The sequence below is a fragment of the Chanodichthys erythropterus genome, chromosome 3 (genome assembly GCF_024489055.1).
Source record: "Chanodichthys erythropterus isolate Z2021 chromosome 3, ASM2448905v1, whole genome shotgun sequence".
NCBI classification, from domain to species: Eukaryota; Metazoa; Chordata; class Actinopteri; order Cypriniformes; family Xenocyprididae; genus Chanodichthys; species Chanodichthys erythropterus.
In genome coordinates this window covers 54,502,421-54,522,329 of record NC_090223.1, presented here as the reverse complement: position 1 = coordinate 54,522,329, position 19,909 = coordinate 54,502,421, and the positions used below count along the sequence as shown (strand labels likewise).

Below are 19,909 nucleotides of genomic sequence, written 5' to 3'. Positions count from 1 at the left end.
AATGCATGACGCTAGAATGAAACTGTTCTTTCTTTTGGTATTTTGCATGTTCAGATATTCATACAATAAAATAGTCTGGTGGCCAATAATTTTTTGTGAAAATGATCAAAAATGCAGGCGATGAACACAGGCATTTTTAAAAAATGTTGGTGGAGAGAGAGTTAACTTGGAAAATGAACTAAAAGATTGATGACTTGCATTTATGGGCTTGTATTTTGTCTAATCAAAGAATTATGGCAGCAAAAAGCTGTAATTCAAACTGTTATATAGTGGTGCATGTGTGACGTCAGAACCCCAGAGGATAATTTATAATTTAAGTTATTTTACTTATAAATTGAAAATTCCCTTTATAAAACCCCTGAGGAAAATCTCAAAGGAACCAGCAGCGATTTAGACTTCTGGGTTCTGACGTCATACCTGCACCACTCTGTTCACTTGTTCACATGTTGGACGTCTATACGGCAAGACATCTAGAGGGTTTAAAATCAGTAATATGTTTTCTCATAAAAATGTTGTGTTGTGCTTAAAGGGATAGTTCAACCAGAAATCAAAATGATCCCATGATTTACTCACGCTCAAGCCGTCCTAGATGTGACTATCTTCTTTCAGATGAACACAATCGGAGATATATTTAAAAATTTCTTGGCTCTTCCAAGCTTTATAATGATAGTGAATGGGGGGCACAATTTTGAAGGCCAAAAAAATGCGTCCATCCATCATAAAAGTAATCCATACGGCTCCAGGGGGTTTATAAAGGCCTTCTGAAGTGAAGCAAAGGAAAGGTTTTTTGTAAGAAAAATATCCATATTTAAAACTTTTTTTTAAGACATCGATTTGCAGATTTTGATATAAGAGAAGAGGAGCTTCAGTTTGTTACACAGTTTGTTTGAATCACGAGAAAAAAAATTCAAATTCATCTGCATTTCTCAGTTTTATTCATGGCCAAAAAAGACATGAAAAAGACATGGAAAATGGGCCTCGGTTTAGTGGATGATTGCTGGCATCTACTGGAAATCAAACACTTAAAAAAAAAAAAAAAAAATACATGAATTTTTAACTACAGCCACTAGATGGCTAGAGAATTAATCAATGGTTCACTTTATAAAATCATTATTATAACAAAAAAAATGACTCTATATCAAATTTAATAATTTTTAGTACTATAATTTGAAGAGTTTGGTTCCAAAACGCGATAAACGCCATTTTCAAAAAATTGAGTTTCCGCCAAAATCAGTATTGTATTTGGTCGGTATTGAATAGCCATTTATTAATTTTGCACAAAATGCGATATCCGTCGTGTTATTCTGTCATGTTTTCTCCCTTTCTTCCCAAAACGTGACAAACGGCAGTCGCCTTTTTTTTTGCAGAATACGATATATCCGCTCTCAACCAATCACAGCGCAACATTCCACGCACTGTAAACATTAAAGCCTTTTTTAAAAGCCGTTTTTAATACCAATGTACTCGGCAAATGTGTCTATTTAACCGTGCGGTGGCGCCAGATATATTTAATCGGTAATGACAAATAATTTATAACATTAACAAGATGACCGTTTTGAGAGCGACGGCTGAATGTATTTTTAGTAAAATGTCTGTATATAAGATAAATATTGGCAAAGTTTAGACTCTGTCATATATGTGAATCAACTTACTTTGTTGTGTATTTTCAATTTGAAAAATAACTTGATGGATTAATTGCATTTTGAAAAAAAAGTGTCATGGATTTATTGTATTTTGGGGAAAAAAATAATGTTTTTATAATGAACTTTTTAAAATAAAAATGTAGATTTGAATTTTTAATGTTTTTATATCCAAAAGATGCTATGTGAAAGTGAAAATAGGGGTTTTCATATTGCCACTTTCTTGCTAAAGAATAATCAAAATGGAGTTAATGTGTTTTGGAACCAAACTCTTCATTTATTTATTTATTTATTTATTTATTTATTTTATGGGGGCAGTAGTGAACAGTACGGTCGTGAATTAAAGTTGGCCGGTCTAAGGCATGAAACTTCAGGGCTGAGAATGAGTCCCAATCCAGTTACTCCTTTGACGCAAGTCGACTTGTGCAGTATTCATACGGTCGTCCGCCGGAAGATAGTTATTTGAATTTATAAAGTTTTAAATATGGATATTTTTCTTACAAAAACCCATCACTTAGCTATAAAAGGCCTTTATTAACCCCTGGAGCCATATGGATTACTTTTATTATGGATGGATGCATTTTTTTTTTTTTTGCTTCAAAATCTTGCCCCTCCATTCACAACCATTATAAAGCTTCGAATAGCAAGGATATTTTAAATATATCTCCAATTGTGTTCATCTAAAAGAAGATAGTCATATATACCTAGGATGGCTTGTGGGTGAGTAAAACATGGGATGATTTTCATTTTTGGGTGAAATATCACTTTAAGTTGTTTTAAACTGTCAGCTCACCCCGTAATTTGCGATAGCTAACATATCCACATTCTAGAGGAATGCTAGCTGTAAATTATGAAATTTATAGACATCGTGTAGAGAACACACTTGTGTGCAAATAGTAACTTAAGTGTCATTGAAAACACATATTACTTGGAGAAAACAACATTACTCAGGGTTTAGCAGGTCCAAAACGCCCATGAAGTGCAGTATAAATACTCGTGTCCAGAGAATGAGTCACTCTGTAAGGAAGGCTGTTTATCTGCAGAGCTGTCTGCATTCAGCTCCTCGCTCGCCGTTCCCCGTCCCTGCAGGGCTGCAGCGTTCAGCTCGCATTAATCATGCTCTTTGATGATGAAGGCTGAGCATGGCGGAGGTCGCCCTGTCCTCCTCGCTCACTGCCCGCTCGCACCCACAGCTAAAGACCACACTATTAACTGTCAGCTGTCTGCCGAGGCAAGGCACAGCATTTGCCGTGAACATCAGTTATCTGAGGTTAATTTCATACACCTGGTTTGTGTATTTTGTCCTCAGAGATCTGAAGTTGGATAATGTGATGTTGGACTCCGAGGGCCATATCAAGATTGCAGACTTCGGCATGTGTAAGGAAAACATGTTTGAGGGCATGACGACACGCACCTTCTGTGGAACGCCGGATTACATCGCCCCGGAGGTGAGAGCTGCATTAACCCAAACCCCCCCCCCCGTATGACTTTTTTTTTTCTTCTGTGGTTAAAAAAAAAGGGAGGTTTATCTTGGCTGTTCATCAATGAAAGTAAATGAAAGTCAGTGAGGAGTGAAGTTGTCAAACTCCAGCTCAAGAGTGAGTGATAGTAGAGTTTTCCAGTCTTTTAATGGGTCTGGGTTGCTGAAAACAAGTGACCCGGACAGGAAGGAGTTGTGATGCGTCATATTCACTGCATGTAGGACACAACCTCAGGCCTGAAACTCCTCACCCCTGCTGACCTCTCAATCAGACTCACAACCTCATAAACACACAACTCATACAACATTAGGCAACCCAGGCTCGTAGGAAAATCTGCCTGTGGTGACATTTCTGTACAATGATATTTTGTTGCTTCTTAAATGTGATTGTGATTGGCTCTAAAATGGGGTTTTATCCAAAACAAATGAATGTGAATCTGGTCAAATTTTATCTTGTTGGTTGTTGTACGTAATGCAGCAGTTCAGAAATTATGGGTGGTGCTTAAAGGTTAATGTTCTCTCACATTCAAACATAATATACCACATACACTAAACCTGACTCTAACAGTAATCGATAGTGTTAACAAAAGCAAACTTGAGATGAAAAAACAGTTTTCAGCTAGTGTTTCACGGGACTCACATCACGTCACCCATGCAACACTATACCAGGTGAGCTATAAAGCCATATATATGGAGCTGGTTATGTGATGAAATGTCAAAATGTATCAGTCTAAAAATCATATATTATGGTAAAAGGGTTTTGAGGGTTTTTATGATATTATAATATAGTATTGACTATGTTTTTATCAATCAATAATCTGCCCCAGTAATGATAATTTGTTTGAAAAAGAATAAAAGTCGGTAGTGTTTTATTGCCACTAGTGTTCATTTCAGCTGAAAACTGCAGTGAATTGTATGTAAAGGTTGGTTTTTAGAGAAATGTAAGTTAGAGGCTTGTTTTTCCAAAGATCCTTTTTACATTAGGGGAATCATCATAAACCCAGACACAAAAATAAAACACACACCTATTATTGGCATAATTATTGAATGGTGATTGCAAAAACAGCCCATTGTCATTAAAAATAAAAAAAAAAATTACCTAAAAAATCTTTTTAAAAAGAAGCAGGTTTTAAATAATATATCATGCAAGGTTTTAAAACCAAAATGCTTGGTTTAATAAATATTTAAAATGTTTATATATAATCATGTGGAATATAATGCAGATTTAATTTATTCAAAGCTGCAGTCCGTAAGTTTTGCCTCTTTGTCGCCATCTCTGTGGCTGCAATTGCAGTTATTTGTGGAACTATCATCTTTACATGGGTTGTGCATTGGCACGGCTCCTCAAGGCGGATGAATCTAATGTTTGCTGTCAGTCAATGCATTGTAGATTGTAGTCATAGAAGTATTACCAATATACGAATTTTCACCGGAAAACAAGTAACATGTCTGCCACTTTTGTTCTGACTAACTGAAAATAAAAGCATTACAATAAATCCCACTGCCAATAGTGATTAAATCTAACGATCACTTAGCTTATATCACATCAGACCGTGCAAATTACTATTATTGTGCACCTGTGCATCCTCACATGCGAATATAGATTACTAGCTGGGATTCCTTCTTTATGTAAACAGACATGACGCAATGACACAAAGACGAACGGCGGCATGTTTGAATTTCCCGTGGAAACCCACCAGTACCACCTGAATTAGAAAACATTATTACAAGCTTACCTTTGTGAATCAGGTATAAGGTATAAGGAGATAGTTTTGAACACTGGCTGGTTATGTACTTGCTCAAAAATTAATCTGTTAGTGAGGTCAAAAAACGTGTTGTGATGACGGAAGTGATGTCTCGCCCATATACTTCAATGAGCGCGAGACATCACTTCCGTTGTCAGAGCGCGATCTGACCTCACTAACCGGAAGCTGAACGAAGTTGGACATAGTGGTGTATTAGAGGTAAAAAATGATATAAATACTGTTCGGTTTCTCGCACAAACCGATCGTTTCGTGTCTTAGGACATCAATGTGCCGTCACGAGCCGCAGGGTTTCATTTGGATTTGTCTATGGAAGTTTTTTCGACTCTTATTGTTCAAGTTCCCAATCACTGCTATTATTTGACTAACAGACGGCAGCGGTTGCAGTTAAAAATCATAATTTGCGTTCGACTGAAGAAAAAAAGTCCTCTACATCTTGGATGCCCTGGGGGTAAGCAGATAAACATCAAATTTTCATTTTTGGGTGAACTATCCCTTTAATATAATTATTTAAGTTGTGCCAAATGGGAAGTTCTGTCTCAAAATTCACACCATTTATTCATGTTAAGCCCAATCTGAGAAGCCCAGACTTCACCATTTTAATTTGTTTAATTTTATTTAGTAACTATTTGGTCTATATTAATAGTAATTCATCAATTAAAGACATTTTTAACCTTTTTTTTTTTTTTCATATTTAAACTAATGTAATAACTGAAACAAATCCTTTGATTATTTAGGTACATCTTGCATGTTTTGTTGCTAAATGTTTCATGACCACACCATTCACTAATAGCCATATTTTAATTTGCTCTCTTTTGCAAAGCCCCAGTGATATTGACCTGTAGATTAACTCTGTGACATTTCCACTGTGGCAGCTTGACATCTTGACGTGTGAGTGTTTGTGTTTGTGTGTGTGGTTCAGAGAGCAGTGTGGGTAGCAGGAACATCATGCTCTCTTCCAGCGTTATGACACAAAGGAGATGCACAGTGTGAAAAGCATATTGTAGGTGGGAAGAGAGAAAGCAAACATAAACATGATGTATTTCTGGCAGGTTCCTTATAGCGCAATGATAGCTTTTAAAATGGATGATATTGGATGTTTTTTATGTGTGTGAAGGATTTGAGCAAACTTTCATCTCTTTATACTGCATATAGCTGCAGATTTTTTACGGTTCTTTGCGTTCTTTCATGCGTCATCCTGATGTCTTCAGCTCATGTGCCATGAAAGCTGAAAGCTTATTGATTTCCTCATGTCTGATCAGTGACCCTGATAATAATCTAAACAGAAGAGAAACATTCAATACACACACATCATGGCACTGCACATGTGCATTAGGTATTTTTGAGAGTCATATTCAAGGGCTTACATGGGTAAAGTTTTCTCATTAAACTGATTTAGGTTCTATACCAACCCTTTTTAATCAGACTGAAATTTCATTTGTATCGAGCTTTCATCCGTATTCGCTATCGAGCTCAGTCTGACTGATTGAGGTGTTTACATGATGCTTTTCGGTCAAATTGAGCCATCAGTCCCAGTGAATTATTCCCTTTAACTCACACATTGATGCTTAGAGGAAAAAGCTCTATAGATTGAGCACAATCATATAGATGTAGAATAATGCAGGTTTGCAGAGGGAACACACACATACACACACTGCTGAAAATGCTGCCCTCCCACCAGCGTGTCGTCACGGCCTACAGCGTATTGTGAATGTAAAGAAGGTCAGTGTGACTGGACCATCTCAGCATCTCCATTAGAAACTACAGCACATCTGTGTCTTGACAGACTCGTTTATTCATCCTGAAGTAGCCCACCTCTTCATCTGTCCGCAGCCAATCACATGGCAGCCTTTATGCTACTGCAGATGGGATTGTATTTTTGGAAACACAATGACGTTTTTATTTTTGTACATACAGTTCTCCAGATGATTGGTCTGAGCAGCAGATGTTTGGTTCTTCAGACTTCAAAAGTGGCTGTTGCTTTTTCCTTTAAAAAAAGTGTCATGGTACCATACACACTGTTAAAAATAAAGGTTCTTTATTAGCTTATGTTCCATGAAGAACCTTTATCATCCATGGAAACTTTCCATTTCACAAAAGGTTCTTTATAGAGGAAGAAAAAAGGTTATTTCGATTTTTTGAAATGTTCTTTACATTACAAAAAAGTGGCTCTATTAAGTACTGTTGACTGAAAAGTTTTTTGATTAACCAAAAATGGTTCTTCTATCTCATGTGGGAACTTAAATCATTACCATGTACTGTGGTACTTCAAGGAGTACAAAACCTATGATACTTTCTATTCTTTGCACTCATTGTGTTGTGTTTGCTTTCAAATTTCACAGTCTTTATTGGACATCCTGTCTGTAGAAAAATGGTAATGAAGAAACAATCAGATATATTGACCTTCCTGTTCCAAAAACAATCGTAACCCCATGAATAGATCAATGGAAACAGGAGCTGGAGAAAACCTAATCAACAGCTCCGCTCAGCTGCATGCTTCCTGCTATTTTATTGACAGTGGATGGTGGAGAGATGGTGTGGAAAAAGAGGGGAAAATGACATGACACTGATCTGATCAGTCGATTACATGAGAACCACAGCTCAGTATGTTAGAACATGTGACAATTTGTCATAGTGGTGTTGCATAACAAATAATAAAACAACTACTATTTTTAAACTAAATAGACGTCTCCATAAATTGGACAGGACAGATGTGCACAAAAATGAGGAAACCAAATGAAAAAATACCTGAACACATAAAGGAAATGGGTCTTGTTTACTCTAGTCACAATCCTAAATCCACCTATTCTTCTTATTTAAAGGATTAGTTCACTTTCAAATGAAAATTTCCTGATAATTTACTCACCCCCATGTCATCCAAGATGTTCATGTCTTTCTCTCTTCAGTCGAAAAGAAATTAAGAAATTAATTTTCTCCATATAGTGGACTTCAATGGAACCTAAACGGTTGAAGGTCAACATTACAGTTTACAGCTATCCCAGACGAGAAATAAGGGTCTTATCTAGAGAAACCATCGTTCCCTTTCAGTCGGTCACGTTCGACGTACGTCAGTAGTGACCGACGAATTGGGATATCGCTTAGAGAGCCCTATCATCTTCGTGTAAACTAAAACAAGCCAATGGAATTGGCGTGCGATATTTGCATAATGCGCACCGCCCCCGTCAGGTGTATATAAATAGGAAGCAGATGCAATCGCACTCTGTCTTTCGCTTCGGAGCCATTCACTGGTGTCCTGTTTTAGAAGACTCCTTTCTTCGTTTGTTTTATTCTAAAACATTGCCTCAGAAGATGATTTACAGCGAGCTTTCAGTGCTGGTGAAAGGGCATGTTCAGCGAGGTCGCGAGTCTCCGAGGAGCTGAGCTATAAGCTCGAAAACTGCTGTTTTCACAGCAACACAAAGAGTGTGTGCGTGTGTAGCGATTTGGGCCGGTTCCTCGGTGTGTCAGGGAGTGGTGTACCTGACACATCGCGTCGCTCCCTGGGTGCTTCAGCACGAGTGAGTTGACTTCCCCTTCTAAAAGAGCTTTACAGACGAACCCTGACAGTATGTCATTTCGTCTGTGCGTTAATGGGTGCGGTCGTTCCCTGGTCCCTGCTGATGGGCACAATCGTTGCATCTCGTGTTTGGGCATTCTGCACGCTGAAGCAGCTTTTGTGGATGGTTCATGTTCCCATTGCGGGAACATGACTATCGCGATGCTGAGGTCGAGACTCTCCTTCCTGAAGTCTCAGGAAGCGGGGGTCCCCTCTCCTATGCCGCGTACGACCGTTTTTTCCGGCCCCGGGAACCGGAATGACGGTACGGCGCTGTATAGGAAGGGTGACCTGAGGATTACGGTCAGGGCTTCCCCGCCGAGCGGAAACGCTCCTCGGGCCCCTGCCGCCTCATCAGCACCGCAACCCATCGTGCCACCGTTGGTTTCCGCTGGGCCCTCTACGGACTGTCCAGCCGTTACCTTTGGTGTGCCGGCGGCGGATCGGATGTCGATCGCTGCATCGGAAGGTGAGCCTGAGTCCTCAGGGGAGGATTCGGACGCGCTGCCGCCCGGGACGGTAGCGTTGCCCGAGTCGGATCCCGAGCTCACGGCTGTGCTCTCCCGGGCCGCCTTGTGCGTCGGGCTTGAGTGGAACCCTCCACCCTGTCCCGGCCCATATCGGTTGGACGATTGGTACTTGGGGGGGGGTCGCGCTGTTCAAATCCAGCGTCCCGCCCCAATGCCTTTCTTCCCGGAAGTACACGATGAGGTGACCAGGTCTTGGCAAGCTCCGCATGGGGCTCGTACAGGGCCTGGTCCCTCGTCCGCCTTCACCTCCCTGGACGGCGGGCTAGCCAGGGGGTACGCGAGGATCCCGCCAGTCGAGCGGTCTGTTGCGACGCAGTTGTGTCCAACGGCCACTGGCTGGCGCGGTGAGCCGCGTCTCCCGTCCCAGGCCTGTGAATTCTCAGCCGGTCTGACTGAGAAAGCTTACAGTGCCTGTGGACAGGCTGCCTCTGCCCTGCACGCTATGGCCCTTTTGCAGGTCTATCAGGCAAAAGCGCTGTCGCAGATGCCCCAGGAAGGTCCTGACCAACAGCTGCTTGGGGAGCTGCGCGCTGCCACTGACCAACGAAGGTGACAGCGCGTTCTGTTGGCCAGGCGATGTCTACTCTGGTAGCCCAGCAACGCCACCTCTGGCTGACCTTGGCAGACATGAGGGAGACCGACAAACATCGGTTCCTGAATTCCCCCGTGTCTCCGGTCGGCCTTTTCGGCGACGCGGTGGAGAGCTGTGCCCAACAGTTCTCCGCTGCACAGAAGCAGGCTGAGGCTATCAGACATGTCATGCCACGGCGGTCCGCTGCTGCCTCCACCCAGCCACCCGTGGCTCAGCCTCAGCCCGCTCGTCGCCGAGGGCGCCCGCCTGCGTCTTCCTCCGCCCCTGCTAAGTTGGCAAAGCAGCAGCCTACACCAGCCAAACAGCAGGGTGCCGGTCGCAGACGTGGTGCCCAGCCCGTCTCTGCCAGCCAGGTGGCAAGCGGTCGGGGAAAACTCGGCCCTGAGACGGGCGACCTGGAGCGGAAGGTTCCTGCCCTTTGGGAGAGTATTCCATCTGCTCTCCCACCCCCGGAGGAGGGCCGGGGGGATTTTGTGGCGGCTGTCCATCTACCGCCGCTGGCTCTCCGGAGTCCAGCGGTACCCACTTTGCCACAAAAAGAGCAGTTTCCTCAAACTCCAGGTCACAAGAGGGCGCGTTCGCCAGTGTGCCAGGCCCCGCCTCGCCACTCGCAACCCCCTCCCATTCCGCCAGTAGGCGGCAGTGTGATGGCGCAGACCGCGTCCCGTGCGCCGTCTCCCATTCGCACTGCTGCCTCGCAGAGTCCGACCTCACTCCCGGCCGCTCCCATGCCGTCCGAGTCGGGTCCCTCTCTGCCTTGCTGCCCCACCCCCGGTGCGTCTGTGGTGCCTTTGGTCCCGCTGGCTCGGAGTCTGGAGGCGTGGATCACGCTTCCCAGCCCGTCCCGCTGGCTCATTCGCACTGTCAGACTCGGCTATGCGATTCAGTTCGCCCGGCGTCCCCCGGTTTTCAGGGGTGTCCACTTCACTCAGGTGTCGTTGGACAGTGCACCTGTTCTCCGGGCGGAGATTGCTGTCCTGCTGGCGAAGGATGCAATCGAGCCGGTCCCTCCAGCCGATATGAAGTCGGGGTTCTACAGCCCCTACTTCATTGTACCGAAAAAGGGCGGTGGGCTACGGCCAATCCTGGATCTGCGCGTCCTGAACCGGTACCTTCACAAGATGCCGTTCAAGATGCTCACGCAGAAGCGCATTTTCGAATGCGTCCGTTCCCGGGATTGATTTGCAGCAATAGACCTGAAGGACGCGTACTTTCATGTCTCGATTCTGCCTCGACACAGACCCTTCCTCCGGTTTGCGTTCGAGGGTCGGGCATATCAGTACAAAGTCCTACCCTTCGGGCTGGCCCTGTCACCCCGCGTCTTTACGAAGGTTGCGGAGGCGGCCATTGTTCCCCTCAAGCAACAGGGCGTTCGTATTCTCAACTATCTCGACGACTGGCTGATCCTGGCCAGCTCGCGAGAGCAGTTGTGCGAACACAGGGACATGGTTTTAGCTCACCTCAGCCGGTTGGGTCTTCGGGTCAACTGGGATAAGAGCAAACTCGCCCCCGGGCAGAGGATCTCTTATCTCGGTCTCGAGCTAGACTCGGTTGCACGGACTGCGCGTCTCACAGAGGCGCGCGTCCAGTCGGTGTTGAACTGCCTGAGTTCGCTCAAGCGCAGGACAGCGGCTCCACTGAAAGATTTTCAGAGGCTCCTGGGGCATATGGCATCTGCAGCCGCGGTCACGCCGCTCGGATTGCTTCATATGAGACCGCTTCAACACTGGCTCCGTGGCCGGGTCCCGAGATGGGCGTGGCAGTGCGGCACGCTCCGTGTCCCCGTGACACCGAGCTGCCGTTGCACCCTTGTCCGGTGGTCGGACCCTTCGTTCCTGCGGGCTGGAGTACCCCTCGAACAAGTGTCCAGGCATGCTGTGGTCTCCACAGATGTCTCTGCCACGGGATGGGGGGCCACGTACAACGGGCATGCAGTGGCAGGTCTTTGGACGGGGCCTCAGCTGCATTGGCATATCAATTGCCTCGAGTTGCTAGCGGTACGTCTTGCGTTGGCCCACTTCAAGAAGCTGTTGTCAGGCAAGCACGTTCTAGTCCGCTCAGACAGCACTGCGGCCGTTGCGTACATCAACCGTCAGGGTAGTCTACGCTCCCGTCGCATGTCGCAACTCGCCCGCCATCTCTTGTTGTGGAGTCAGAAGTATCTGAGGTCCCTTCGGGCCACTCATGTCCCAGGTGTGCTCAACCGTGCAGCCGACGAGCTGTCACGGCAGCCTCCACTTGCGGGCGAGTGGCGGCTCCACCCCCAGGCGGTTTAGCTGATTTGGCAGCATTTCGGCGAGGCTCAGGTAGACCTGTTTGCCTCCCCAGAAACTGCCCACTGCCAGTGGTTTTATTCCCTGACCGGCGGCACGCTCGGCACGGATGCCCTGGCACACAGCTGGCCCCCGAGTCTGCGCAAATATGCGTTTCCCCCAGTGAGCCTTCTCGCACAACTCCTGTGCAAGGTCAGGGAGGACGGGGAGCAGGTTCTGTTAGTGGCTCCGTACTGGCCCACTCGGACCTGGTTCTCAGACCTCATCCTCCTCGCGACAGCCCCTCCCTGGCCGATTCCTCTGAGGAAGGACCTCCTGACTCAGAGACGGGGCACCCTGTGGCACCCGCGTCCCGATCTATGGAACCTCCACGTGTGGTCCCTGGACGGGATGCGGAGGTTCTGAGTGATCTCCCGCAAGCGGTTGTAGACACCTTCACTTCCGCTAGAGCTCCTTCCACTAGGAATCTCTATGCGTTGAAGTGGAACCTGTTCGTCGAATGGTGCGCCTCTCGCCGAGAGGACCCCCGATCATGTTCGGTCGGATCCGTGCTTTCCTTTCTGCAAGATGGGTTGGAGCGAAGGCTGTCTCCCTCCACCCTCAAGGTGTATGTTGCCGCTATTGCCGCACATCACCATGCAGTTGTGGGTAAGTCCCTGGGGAAACACGATCTGATAATGCATGCATTTTCGGTCGACGAAACGTGCCTAGAATTCGGGCCCAGTGATTCTCACGTCATCCTGAGACCCCGGCCTGGATACGTGCCCAAGGTTCCTACCACTCCCTTCAGAGATCAGGTAGTGAACCTGCAAGCGCTGCCCTCGGAGGAGGCAGACCCAGCCCTAGCTTTGCTCTGTCCCGTCCGCGCTCTGCGCGTTTACGTGGACAGAACGCGAAGCTTCAGGACCTCAGATCAGCTCTTCATCTGTTACGGAGGCCAGCAGAAGGGAAAGGCTGTCTCCAAGCAGAGGATGGCCCACTGGATAGTGGATGCCATCGCCTTGGCGTACGAATCCCAGGGCGTGCCTTGCCCGCTCGGGTTGAGAGCCCACTCCACCAGAGGGGTGGCCTCTTCCTGGGCGCTGGCTCATGGCGCCTCGCTGACAGATATCTGTAGAGCTGCGGGCTGGGCGACACCAAACACGTTCGCTAGGTTTTATAGCCTACGTGTAGAGCTGGTATCCTCACGTGTACTCGCATCCACTAGTCGGTAGACGTGTTGTTCCCACTCTAAGTGTCGGCTTGCAATGCCATTCCCGCCACTGGCCGGATACGTGCATACTTTCACTCCAGTCGTGTTCCCCGCGTGGCGAACCCTGTCGAGTTCCTCCGCCTCCCCCTTCGGCTCGGACATTGCGGAGTGTCTGGTGCCAGGCCTACATCCATCGCTGACGCTGTCTGTCGGCTGGGGCCCATATGCCGTGACCCCTCTACGTGAGCGGTCCATATGTGTATTTTCCACGGTTTAAAACTCCCTACGGGCCGAGTCCGTGTCTTTCCCTTAGCAGAGCCAGCTCTGCTGTCACCTGTCAGATGAGTCTCCCCCTAACCAGGTGGAGCCATCCCAGGGACTCCATATGCGTACTGCCCCCCCGGGCCAGTCCATGTGTGTATTTCCCACGTAAACTCATCCCCCATTGGGTAGGTAGTGGTCTCCGCAGCGTGCCTTACGGGTTCGCTTCCCCAGTGTGTCTAGTTTACTTAGTGGGTAGTGGTTAGACAGCAGTAGACTCTCTCGGTGTAAGCTCGCCCCCTTCACCGCCAGCCGGTGCTATGGGCGGCTGAGCTTGCGCTGGGCACTGGAAGGGGTTTCGTAACTGTGGCGCTTTAGTTGGGATCCCAATTCGTCGGTCACTACTGACGTACGTCGAACGTGACCGACTGAAAGGGAACGTCTCGGTTACGTATGTAACCCTCGTTCCCTGAAGGAGGGAACGGAGACGTACGTCCCGTCGCCACAGTTTCTGTACCCTCGCTGTAGCGCGGACACCAGTTGTCTCCTCAGCGAAAAACAGAGTGCGATTGCATCTGCTTCCTATTTATATACACCTGACGGGCTTGTTTTAGTTTACACGAAGATGATAGGGCTCTCTAAGCGATATCCCAATTCGTCGGTCACTACTGACGTACGTCTCCGTTCCCTCCTTCAGGGAACGAGGGTTACATACGTAACCGAGACGTTCATTTTCTAAAAAAATTTATATGTTTTAACCATAAATGCTCATCTTGAACTAGCTCTTTTCTTCTTCTCTATTTGAATTCCAGCAGTGTAAACACTGCTAAGTGTATTACTGCCCTCCACAGGTCAAAGTTTGAACTAAATTGTCATATACAATATGCCAGTGCAAGTATATAACAATAAGTTCAAACTTTAACCAGAGAGCTAGTTCAAAATGGGCATTTATTGTTAAAACGTATATATATATATATATATATATATATATATATATATATATATATATATATATATATATATATATATATATATATATATATATGTATCCTTGTCTGGGATTGTGTAGATTGTTTTGTCCTAATCCTTTAACCCCTCCAGTGCTGTTTGGTCATTTTTGGCCGAAACATTTATTTATTTATTTATTTATTTTTACTTCATCAGAATGGTACGAACCTTGGTAAAACTTTTGGCACTTGCTGTGTGAACACACATAAAAAAAAAAATCCTGGACATTATTCAAAAAGGTTAAATGGTCCTGAAAAAATAGTCACACTTTTATTGTTCGTGGCCAATAATGACCGCATTGAAACAAATTTCATCTATTGGAAACGTTTGGTACTTTGTCCAAACAAATTCTTACCGAAAGCTCATTTTTTGAGATATCAACCTCAAATTTGTAACACAGCTTATTTAGATTTATGGCTTTGATTTTCGCACAGTTTTAGAGTAAAATGTTTTGGAAATATATATATTTCATTTAAAAATGTAAAATTGTATTTTTGTGCATATTTTATAACAATAAATGTAAAACTTATTGGTCCCACTTTATATTAAGTGGCCTTAACTACTATCAAAAAATAAGTACAATGTACTTATTGGGTTCATATTGAATTGCAAAACACATTTGCAGCTATTGAGGTGGGATACGGGTAAGGTTAGGGACAAACCTGGTATGGGTAGGTTTAAGGGTAGGGGTAAGGTGTAAGGGATGGTCAACAGTTTAATTATAAATGTAATTACAGAAATTAGTTACAGATGTAATTGCATGCAGGTGTTTTTATATAAGTACAATGTAAAGACATGTATGTACACAATAAGTGCATTGTATCAAATTATTAATTTAAATGTAAGTACATAGTAGTTAAGGCCACTTAATATAAAGTTGTTCCACTTATTTCAAGATCATTAAACTTTTTTTCACTTCAGCAATAATATGCCATGTGTCATTAAAAAGAGACCAAACTAAAGTCTCTGCTTCAAAGCATTCAAGATTTATGACAGTTTAAGAAAAAATGGAAATTTCATTTTCAGATCCATGCTCAAAAAGTGAATACATGGATTATAACTACTCCATAAATATAATTTAGCAAAATAAAATCCCTTAAAATACAAAATATTAATAAAAAAAACATTATCGAAGTAAAATATAGTACAATCATTTCATTGAAATAGTAATAATAAAAAAAAATGTATTTTTTGACCGACACACACCAGAGGGTCAGAGTGATATATTGACTTTGTTTTCATGCAGACCCTCAGATTTATTTAGATAGATGCCCTTGGAGAAACACTGTGCTAGGCCATTTTTTACTATTAAGTATTATTATACAGAGCCTGAATGAAATTCAAGTAAATATTGAGCTCATGTAGCAACGTATAACATTTCTCAAGACGTCAGTTTTATTAGTATGACTGTATTATGTATTCATCTGTTTATCTGTTGTGTGTGTTGTGTATGAGGCCTTTTAAGGTCAGGCTTTTGATGTGGATGCTGGTAGACAGTGTGCACTATGTCTATGAGTGTATGACCTTACCGTGAATGAAGTGTATTAGACACTCAAGAGCTTCCTGTTCCTCACCAAAACAACCTGTGTGTCACTCAAACACGCACCCAAAGCATCCAGATGATTATTTTATGATGTTTTATTTTTGAACTAAAGCCTGTATAAGCAACCGTGTAGCAGCGGTTCACTGCCTTCCAAAACTCTTTGTAAAACTCTTTGTATAATCTTGTTTATCTACCTCAGGAGGTCAGACTAAATATGGTATGATCTTTTTATTAAATATAATCACATTATATTTAATATGGACCAAATATTTGTAGTTTTGTTAAACCTATAATTACATTAAGTTAAAGAAAAATTATAATATATTCTTAGACATTTTTTCTCATAATAATTTTAGTAACAGGGAAGAATAATTGTGCTTGGCATAAACACTGCATTATATTAGAAAATATAATGAGAATATTTTCTTATCTTCCCATCATGCTGTAGAAAATGTCCAGATATTTTTGCTTTGTGTGTCAATTTAAAAAAAAAAATATATATATAGTTTAGCCTATATCAAAATCATTGTTTTATGAGTTGCAAAGGGGTGTCTACAGATAACCTAGCTGATTTTCATGCTATACTAATTTTATGTAGTTCTCTCTATAAAGAATATGGCCTGAGTGATGTTATTGCTTTAAAAAAAGTAATAGGGCACCAATTTGTTCTCTATTTGTGGAAAGTGACACAACTACGCAGTTATTTCTAAAGCACACATGAAGAGGAAGAGTGTGACATGAAACATACAGTCTCTATGCTTAACAAAGCCCTCATTAACTTCCCCTATGATTATACACACTCATTAGTGTGTATGTGCTGAATATGTGGGTGTAAAAGGACTGGTGAGGGGGAAAAGGCAATTATTACACGCAGCAAATCCAAAAAAAAAAAAAAAAAATAGCAGAGCGAGCCCCTTGAGCAGTAATAAAATGTGCATTGTGCTCTTGACAAATTGAATAGAGTTTCCTAAGAGCCCATGAGAGTTGAATGAATGACTGGACAGAAAAATGATGCACATGTTCATTTCCTCTTCCTCCATAGATAATCGCCTATCAGCCGTACGGGAAATCAGTGGACTGGTGGGCGTACGGTGTGCTCCTCTACGAGATGCTGGCTGGGCAGGTAGGTGGACGTGCACAGAAAGTTTTTGCAAATCATTTAGTATTCTCTCTAGTACTAAAATGAGTCAGACAGTGAGGCTTTTCAGAGCTGCTTTGAATACCTATGATTGCAGTCCTGCTGTGATCAGCCAACGCCACAGAAAATAACATGCAGCACAACATGATGTCTCTGAGCAACAGAGAAAGAACTGAGTTTAGTTTGCACAAAGTGCTTCTAATGGAACAAGAGTTACATTTTCATGGTACATTTATGTCCTGCTGAATTTTGCAACTTTGTTTTTTACCTTCTGTGTTCAATACATATTAACCCTTAAATGCATAACTCGGGTCTTTATCGACCCGGGATGTCTTTCACTACCCTTCATTATTTTTTTTAAAGTTAGTATTCCTCAATCTATTTATAATAAATTATACAACTAGAAACAATATAAAATTATAAAATAATGTCTGTTTTTGAATATTTTTTTTGTAAAAAGTGTATTGGGTCTCTAAGTATATTTTTTCTGCGCAACAGTACTTGAATCTCTGATGACCCTATAAGTGCAATTCACCTTTATTCCTCAAGGTGGCGATGTCTGATTCACAATGATGATGTGATGTTTCACTCATATTTACCCAAAAGTATAAAACAAAAGAATACACAAATATCATCAGAAAAACTTGAAACGTCTCAGAGATTTACTGCAGAGCATGTACTGAATGTAGTCAAATATTAGTGTCATTGTTACTTGATGGTGGGTCTGGTTTAGAAGCTGTCAGTGTAACAGACGTAGACTCGTAAGAGCTGTGCGTGTAAACCTCACATCAGCAGAACCGGGTTCGAGTCCCACTTAGAGTGGGCAGTTCGAACAGGAGGTTTTACATTGGTGCCTTGACCCAGATGAGAGTGAGGTTTAGGGGATGAGTGTAACAGACATAGGCTAGTAAGAGCTGTGCGTGTAAACCTCACTTCCCTGAACTCAAGAGATGCTCTAGTGACTGAAGCTAGAGACTGCAGTCTTTAGCCTCCTTGTTAGAGCGCCGACTCCCATGCCAGCGAACACAGGTTCGAATCCCGCTTAGAGCAGGCGGTTTGAACAGGAGGGGTGATATTGGTGCCATGTCCCGGATGGGAGAGGGGTTTAGGGGGATGAGTGTAACAACTGTGCATGTAAACCTCACTTCTCTGAACTCAAGAGGCATTCTAGTGAATACCTATGATTGCAGTCCTGCTGTGATCAGGACTGCAATCATAGGTATGCAGTCCAATCATAGGTGTGAGACTGCAGTCTTTAGCCTCCTTGTTAGAGTGCCCGACTCCCATGCCAGTGAACACGGGTTCGAATCCCGCTTAGAGCGGGAGGTTCGAACAGGAGGGGTTACCGTTGGTGCCATGACCCAGATGAGAGTGGGGTTTAGGGGGATAAATGTAACAGCTGTGCATGTAAACCTCACTTCTCTGAACTCAAGAGACGTTCTAGTAACTGAGGCTATAGACTGCGGTTAGAGTTGTTGTTAGAGATTCCTTGTTAGAGCGCCCGACTCCCATGCCAGCAGACCCGGGTTCGAGTCCTGCTTAGAGCGGGAAGTTCGAACAGGAAGGGTTACGTTGGCGATCAGAATATTGATGACAGACAGTGAAAATGATAGTTTTGAGAATATGTTTGAGATGGCGAATATGAGCCAGATGCTGAATGCACTGGGAAAATGACCTCTGATAATGACAGTGATGATGGTAAAAAGCATCTGCTCAAATTTCCTTTCCAAGTTCCAATAGGTAACGAAGTATGCTTTATTTAATTATTTTATAGTTGTTATTTAAATATCAAGAGAGTTTTACACTCTTACGGCAGATCCATCCGTCTTAGATATAGATCCGGGTCGCTAAAGACCCAAATATGTATTAATGATTGGCGGAAACATTCATGCAGTTAATGGTTAAATTTAGTGGGCAGTATTTGTGACATGCTGTTAGTTATTTTCAAATATCTCTGTAAAAACAAAAAATACATTTACATCTGTGTACTCTGAGTGTATATTCTCTTTGTTTGTCTATGTTTTCCATGCCATGTGCCTTTTTGTAGTCAGTTTGTAGTTTCTCCCTCGATTGTGTCTTGTTAACGTTTTACCTTAGGCTTGTTACCCCTTGTGTGTGTATAGCCCTTGTGTTTTTCAGTTATTGTTTGTAATGGTTCCAGTTCTGCTCGTGCTTCTGTTTCTTTGTTTCTTGTGTTTTCAGTTATTTGTTTATTTTGTTACTTTATTAAAAACCCTGCACTTAGATCCTCATCTCTGCCTGTTTTCTCCTGCCACTGCTTGTTCCAGAAAGTCTGAGGCAAAACGGTGCATAATAAAAAATAGGTACACTGTTTTAAAAGCATCTTAGCATCGTAAAATATTTACAATAAATAAATTTGTATATTTAAATTTAGTATAGTATAAAAAGAATAAAAGGTATTGGCCAAATATACAATGACAATTTTAGTTTCATTAAATAGATATTTTTAAGCTGCTAATCCCACTCCTACCTCTAAACCAAACCCTAACATTATATAAAAATATATACACATATGCAAAAAAAATGTGTAAGGATAAAGTTGCTCATACGTAAATAATTTTGGTTTAAGACGCTGTCATAGATCAATATTGTTTCAGTGTCTATGCAAACATAAGTAATTGTGTGTTTGGTAGAACCCACTTTACGTAAAATACATACAAATTCTCATAAGATCATGTTGTATTTCACAGAACGTAGCGGCGGTAATATGGAAAAACAACAAAAACATGTTTGTAATGGCAGCATTGGTTTCATACATTTGCATGCATGCACTTCACTCTGCATCGGACATGATGAATAAACAGCTTTATTCATCTCTTCTGGAATATTCTCTGTTCATTTCAGTGAGATTCATTTATACAGACTGCTTCTCAGGCCTCAGTGTGAAACGCACTTCCTGTGTCATCTATACT

General features: G+C 43.2%; 1 protein-coding gene across 1 annotated transcript in view; it reads left to right on the top strand.

Annotated features, from left to right (window-relative positions):
- prkcab (protein kinase C, alpha, b) overlaps positions 1-19,909 on the top strand; it is a 219,354-nt gene that overhangs the window by 188,225 nt on the left and 11,220 nt on the right. The window contains exons 13-14 of the mRNA XM_067382826.1: positions 2,950-3,088; positions 16,881-16,961. Coding sequence (XP_067238927.1) covers positions 2,950-3,088; positions 16,881-16,961 — 220 coding nt within the window. The remainder of the gene's footprint in view (positions 1-2,949; positions 3,089-16,880; positions 16,962-19,909) is intronic.